Source organism: Apium graveolens, chromosome 4 (assembly GCF_009905375.1).
Source record: "Apium graveolens cultivar Ventura chromosome 4, ASM990537v1, whole genome shotgun sequence".
Lineage (NCBI taxonomy): Eukaryota > Viridiplantae > Streptophyta > Magnoliopsida > Apiales > Apiaceae > Apium > Apium graveolens.
Window position 1 is genome coordinate 56,229,477 of NC_133650.1, and position 7,701 is coordinate 56,237,177.

Here is a 7,701-nt window from a genome sequence, read left to right on the forward strand (position 1 = left end):
CTTAAACACTAAATCGTATTAGACTTAGCTTTTAACCCGTAAATTTTGGTAAAAACATGTATAACCAAACAGAATAGCCCATGACTAACAAAAAAGATCATTGTCAAAACACTGAGGATTGTGACTATTGCACTACTTACACTACGAAACATTGCGTAACAAAATGAAGTAGCGAAAGGAAAGTCGATGAGAAAAATTGTTAAATTTGATGGAAGAATTTAGTTATGGATCCAATCTGAATTGATGTGGAGATGAAAGCAGACGGTTGATTTAATGAAGTTGTGTCTGAGAAATGAAATGGTGTATGAACATACCACCATGCAAGTGTTGGAATTACGTAATTAAATGGCAGTTCAGAATCAGATTTCGACAACAGTGATGTTGTGTAAATATAGGATTTTGTGATGGTTTTTCGTGATGGAAGTGGTGTTGTAGGCTTGCAGTTAGTTGGCTTAGTGGGAGAACCAAACCGATGAGACCGAGGTATATATCACTACTAACTTAATTCTAATTATTTCTCGTTGTGAAACATCTTATACATAGTTCTTTACGGGAACTGCTTATAATTAAGCAGCCATTCGTTATTCTTTTCAGCACTCAATTTAAACTTGATTGCTTCCTATAGCGAATACACACCTACAAAAGGTGTGGTGAATGATCCCACATATAGTTTCCCAGCCATCTCCTCCGCAGCAGTTACAAACTGTCCTGGGTATTTACTACTCAAATCTACAACATTCAGATCCTTTCCGGTCTCATCCATTTTGATACACATAGGGGAAGTGGTTCTTTCATCTCCGTTCATCTGGTTTATTGTTATCCAAAAATGACCACCTGGAGTTATCTTTATTCCTGTTGGGAATCCATCCAATGTCCTAAATATTTCCGCTGTGTTTTTTTTTGAACCTTTTAGCCAATACTTTTGAATTCTTTTCCCCATTAATTCTGTTACGAGCAAGAATGATCCATCTTTACTGGGTACAACTCCAGCTGCGCCCTTCAGGTTATCTGCCAAGACCTTTGTTTGCTTAGTCGTCACGTCGTATTTTATAAGCCGTCCTGTATAATCTTCAGTATGTCGCAATGAAGTAATAACATTTCTGCATGCAAATAGCAATTTTCAGCATTCTTCAATGTTTTGAAAACTATTGAAAGAGAAGAAATGGAAAGTTGAGTGTTTCCACTCTATTGTCTTGTTTTTTGAAAATAATATGCAACTTGACGCCAGGATAATCCTGTAGCCAATAAGTTCATTTGATGCATAATCTATCAGGGTTCTGAACAGTATTTTTTAATTTGTAGGTTGAAATGAACCTTCATGAACATACTTTATATTGAATTTTCGACTATAGTCTGTGAAGTATAGGTCCCCGTTGGAGCCTCCTGTAGCAATGGAACTTGGCAAGGAAAGGGGAGAACCACCTACAGTGGAGCATACCGGTTGAGCAACTCCACCTCCACCACTTTTTACACGCATGAGTCCATATATAGCATCAACGTAGTACATGTCTTCGGAGTTCTGGTCAAATGAAAAGGCCAATGGCCTTCCACATGCAGCAGGTGCTTTAGTAAAATCTACTGCATCACAGCTCTTCCTTGACCTGAACAAACATAAGTAGAAAATTAAGCTAACTGCCACCCTTTAAATTAATCGATTGCACTATCACGTCATTGTTTCAAAAGAAGTTAAGTGAAATCAGCTGCTAATAATTTCTGAAATCCGTTGTTTAAACAGTCGAAACGCTTGAAGAAGTTATATTTCTGGGAGACCTTGTAGGACTGAGCAAATATGAGCCTGGCTAATGGACGTTTTGCATTACAACACTTCAAAATCAGATTAAAATTAGTACTCGGACCAATAAAAAAAACTCGGTAAACATATCGGAATGGTATAATGTACCTATGCGGATTACCAACACAAAACTCTTTAAATGAAGTAGTTTCTGCATCATATTTAAAAATTCTTCCATCGGAGGAACCAGTGTAAGGTCCTTCGCCCTTGGAATCAAACGCGACTGCCGTTGGGCCGTAACATCCTTTTGGTAGATGGAGCTGGGAAAATGTAGCATCTAGAGTATTATTAGCACAAGAATTGGCTTGAGGAAGAAAGTTTGGAATCATAAAAACCAAGAACAATACATAGATTTTACTCTTTAAAGAAACACTTGAGGCCATTTTGTAAGTAGCTAGTTTATTCAGAACCATAAACTGTTATCACTAATTATAGCACTTGAATTAGATCTAGTGGGAAGAAGATTGTTCCAATTTAACTTGACTTTCGTTAAGCCCGTTAGATTTGACTTGAGAGAACCATGACAAGGAATAAATACTTAAAGTAAAATTGTCCATAACTTTGAATTCTTGTAGTCGCTTAGGTACAACAATTTCTCCTTATTTAGACCATTTTAGATTAAATCTGAACAAGAAAGTTCACAAAAAATATGAAAATTGAGTTTCACATCACTTGTGTACTGGAATACTGATTCTGAGTCGTGCATAACGTGCTTCTTAGTATACGAGTTAACATCATCAGTCACCTGTAACCGAGTTAATCAGCCTTGCATTAATTTTGTTATAATATTTATTATTTATTTTCCAAGTCTAGAAACTGTGTCATTGAGTTGCAGTACTTGTATATCATTCTGGGATCACGTGCCTAGCTACATTAGCCAGTAGTACATAGCCACGTGGCAATAAGGAATAGAGGAGGAATATAAGCAATTGGAAGGCAGGGGAGAGGGCAGCTTGTAGGGATGGGCGTCGGGTTACTTCGGGATTATTATTCCCGCCCCCGGCCCGCGACTTCAAATTTACTCTCCGTTCCTGGCCCATTTCTTATCGGGGACAATATATTATTCCCCGTCCCAGCCCAAACGGGGAACGGGGATCTCCGCAGGTAATCGGGAATATTTTATTTAAATCAAAATTTCTTTTAATAATTTTTTTCATGCAATATATATAGAAAATAGTAGCAAAACAAAATTTTAAACAGCAAATTCTAATTATTGTCTTTTGATACATGAAATATTTATGTAAAATCAAAGTACTTTGGTAGTACTTCACTCTGACCTTATACTTTGAAAAAGATAGTATCTAAAAATATCTTTAAAAACATAGAAAATACAAATTATTATTAGGACTTACATATTTCTTGAAGATAAATAAATATATATAAATATATTATAGAACGGGAAAAAATCAGGTGAGGGACGGGGATCGGGCTAGGTAGACATAAGAAACCGTCCCCGGCCCGTTCCCCGTTTTTTTTTTCTGAAATCGTCCTCATTCCCCGACCCGTACCCGCAAAAATCCCTGAATCCCCGCAACTTTCGGTGCGGGGATCGGGGCGGGATCGGTCAGGCCGGAGTCAATGCCCATCCCTAGCAGCTTGAGACTTGTGTTATTTCATATTTGCTTTTCCTTTGGTTGTTTTTTCCTTGTAAACTTTCAGTCCTTACTTCATCAGTTTCAATTCAATTCAGTCCTGTTTTTAATTTCAGTTATTTCCATTACGTTTACTTGCAAATAGATTTGTTTGGTTATAAGTGGTATCAGAGCCCTCCTTCCCTGGCAGGGTTGAAATGGAACGATGGCATATGGCACACGCAGTAAATCGGTGACGGCAGATGAGCGATTGACAGCTCATGATTTTAAATTGAAAGAAATTGCAGAAGCCATAAGGGTAAGTAAGGACGGGGCAAATATGAGGTTTGGGGTTGTTGATACCCGCCACACCAAGCTTAAACACATTCTGGGGGGAGATAAAATTGTTGCTAGAGGGACTACAGCCACAAAAATAGTTGGTGGATTCAGTTATCACTAAGGTGGGGGGATCGAATTAAGGGGAGATCTCAGAGATTGGGTCTACAAATCAATCTCAAGCTCAAAATATTTCTCACCCATGTATTACTCATTCGATTCCGGCCACTGTTCCGTTCATAAATTCGCACACACTCATGCCCACATCTCATGTTTACCCACCCCCTATTATGCAAACTCCATTGTCTGGTGCTTTTAGTAACTCTCCCATATTCGCTATACCCACTTCTGCTAGCTACGCTTATAACCCACCATTATACACTACTAGTCCCACAGTACATCCCCTCAATTCAAACACAAATTTACATCAGTTGTATATGTTGGGTTTCAAGCACATAAACGCAACGGAAACAATAATTAAAAATGTGAAAAATCAGAATCATCGAAACCCACCGCAGGATTTATGCGAAAAATAGATATTTAATTCGTAGATCAGATTGTTTACCTTAAGAAGCTTTATAAATTGGTTGACTAATGGAGATCCAAAACTTGTTAAATCACCACGCATCCCGCTCTCGCGATCTACGCTCTATCGGTATCCACACGAATGCTTGAACGCAAGGGTTGAATATGTACTAGCACAAACTCATTTCTTCTTGATCTCTCCATCTTCTCCCTTGGTGGCTAGGGTTTTAGTAAAAGTCTTGCTTCCAAAATCAGCCACACAAGAGATATTATATAGAGAGTATAATAAAAATTATAACTCTTAACTAATTAGGAGTTATAATTAATTCGAAATTCCTATTTATATAGTAATTCAGTCACACTTAATTATTTAACAAATGGATTTCATAATTAATATTAGTAAATTCGAATATCAATATTTATCTAATTAATTAAGTCATACTTAATTAATATTATAAATAATTCAAATTACTTTAATATAATTTAAATCCAATTTAAATTAAATAATCCTTCAAACATTCTTAGTGTGTGACCCTATAGGTTATTATTATGTTGGCAACAAATTATAAATCTAATTTAAAGTCGTAAACAATGAGCGACATCTAGTAATATATCATTGCTACTCAAGTAATAATAATTGACTCGGTGATCGATTAAACCTTTCGTGAATAATGTATAATGTAGTATAATCCCTTTAACCAAATATTATAGATTAAACTAGAGGATTGTAATGTGTCAACCTCATCATAGTTTAATCCAAGTTTCCTTGATCAATGAGTAGACTATCATATCAAATCAACATTTGAGCGTGGCCACGCATTTCATAGTCTAGCTCACACAAGAGGCCAATAATATCACTCCTAAAATAGGAGGGTTAAATCCCATCTATATCATTCATATTTCTCACACGATTCATAATATATTACCCGGTCAAGGATAAATTTTAATGGAATTAATCTATATTAATTTCCGTATAGAAATATAATGACTTCAGGTCTAAGGACTATTACATCATTATCACTGTTAGAATTACTTATGACACAACAGACATGTAAATCTCACATTGGATTTGTCCAGCACCATGTACATATACATTTTCCTGTGTTTTTGACTTTAGTATCATCATACCTTTGATCAATGAGATGTGATCATCAGTCAACAAATACACCAGTCTTAATGCATTATTATTGTCCCTTAATAATAATACTCGACTAGGGACCTTCAGGAATATTGATACTATTCTCATAATCTCATTTCTAAGTCACATACTTAGAGATATAGAATTGCATATCATATTTCAAGGACATTTATTAATCTAACATTTATATCGCAGTAAATTAAAAATTAAGAAATTATAAAGGGAATAATCGATAGAACATAAACATTAATAATCCTAATATCTTAAACTAAAACATCATAGTGTTGTCTCTAGGGCACAAACACCAACAATCTCCCACTTGCACTAGAGCCAATCACCCATGTATCTAATATTCATGGAACTAGTATGACCATCGTGCTTCTGCTGTGACAAAGCCTTAGTCAGTGGGTCTGCAACACTATCATTACTATACACTTTACATTTATATCTCCTTTATCATTAATCTCATTAATAAGGTGATATCTCATAAGGACATACCTAAACAGTCTCCTTGGTTATTTCAAAAGTATCAATATATTCGGCTTCCATTATAGAATCCTGAATGTTCTTGCTGTGAACCATTACAGCCGACATAACTTATATATAGACAAAACACAAACCAGACATAGACACATAATCATCCTTGTCTATCCAAAAATTAGGTTAAGAAACTAGTATCAGTGTAACCCTTTACAACCAGCTCCCTATCTTCTCCATACACCAAAAATAAATCTTTAGTCGTCTTTAAGTCCTTAAGAATATTCTTGAAAATATATCATTTCTTTATCTCCTGCATCCTAAAATGATTTAGGGTAATTATCTTTTGAGATCATTATCCCATGAGATATTGAAACATATCCTTTCTTTATCTCCTGCATCCTAAAATGATGCAATATTTTATCAATGTATGTACTCCGACTAGGTCGATTAATCTTTTCAATCTATCTCTATAGATCTTGATCCCTAATATATAGGTAGCATCACCTAAGTCTTTCACCGAGAAACTATTTCCCAACCAAGTCTTAACAGCCTGTAGAGAAGGTATGCCATTCATTATTTGTTATATGTCATATATATATAATACTAGGAATACCACATGGCTCCTACAAACCTTCTTGTAAACACATGGTTCATCTTCATTTTGAATAAAGCCAAACTCTTTGACCATTTCATTAAAATGAATATTCATTCTCCTTCGGGGTTGCTTCAATCTATAAATAGATAGAAGCAACTTACAAAATATCTTAGCAAATTTTGGATTGATAAAACCCTCAGGTTGTATCATATATACATCATGTTCAAGGCTCCCATATAAGAAAGCAGTTTTGACATCCATTTGCCAAATCTCATAGTCAAAGTAAGCAACTACTGCTAAAAAATCTTGATGGACTTGACCATAGTAACCGGTGAAAAAGTCTCATCGTAGTCTATACCATGAATTTGTTTGAAACTTTTTGCCACTAGTCGCGTCTTATAGGTTTGTACTTTACCATCCATGCCAGTTTTCTTCTTGAAAACCCACTTGTACCTTATAGGTTTTACCCCTTCGAGTGGATCAACTAAAGTCGGTACTTTATTTTGATACATGGATTCCATCTCGGATTTCATAGCCTCTAGCCATCTCTCGGAGTCTGAATTGTTCATAGCATCTTGGTAGGTGAGAGGCTTATCATTATCCGTAAGTATCACATCACCATATTGACTCAAAAGAAATTCATAATTTCTCCCGGGCTCATGGTGAATCCTACTAGATCTATGAATAACCTGGGTTTCTCGGACATGATTACTTTCAACATTTTGATGTACATCCTGATCTTATTCCAACTCTGGTTCAATGTTATCATGTGGTTTTCGATCTTCATCGAGATGTATTATCCTCCCACTGATTTTCTTAGAAAGTAGTTCTCCCTCAAGAAATACAGTGGCCCGAGCAACAAACACTTTGTTCTCGGAAGGATTATAAAAACTATACCCTAATCTCACTTGAGTATCCCACAAAATAGCATCTAACTAATTTTGGTCCAAGCTTGTTAGAGGCTAAACGTTTAACAAATGCTTCACGTCCCCAAATTTTTATAAATGACATGCTATGATATTTATCACTCTATATCTCATACAGAGTATTTTTAGCCGCTTTAGTCGAAACTTGGTTAAGTGTATATGCAGCCGTTTCTAGTGCATAACCCCATAAACTGAATGGAAGATCTGCTTGACTCATCACCGATCGCACTATATCCAACAAGGTACGATTTCTCCTCTCAGAATCTATATTCCATTGAGGTATTCCAGAAGGACTAAGTTATGATACACTATCATACTCCTTCAAGAAACTCTTGAAA

General features: G+C 35.8%; 1 protein-coding gene across 1 annotated transcript; it reads right to left on the reverse strand.

The window, feature by feature from the left end:
• Positions 1-486: 486 nt before the first annotated feature.
• Positions 487-2,222, reverse strand: LOC141717990 (protein STRICTOSIDINE SYNTHASE-LIKE 12-like). The gene is made up of 3 exons (XM_074520310.1): positions 1,901-2,222; positions 1,329-1,601; positions 487-1,100 (listed from the first exon to the last, which is right to left on the reverse strand). The coding sequence occupies exons 1-3, from the start codon at positions 2,203-2,205 to the stop codon at positions 620-622; spliced, it is 1,059 nt and encodes a 352-aa protein (XP_074376411.1). The 5' UTR covers positions 2,206-2,222; the 3' UTR covers positions 487-619.
• Between the last annotated feature and the right edge of the window lie 5,479 nt (positions 2,223-7,701).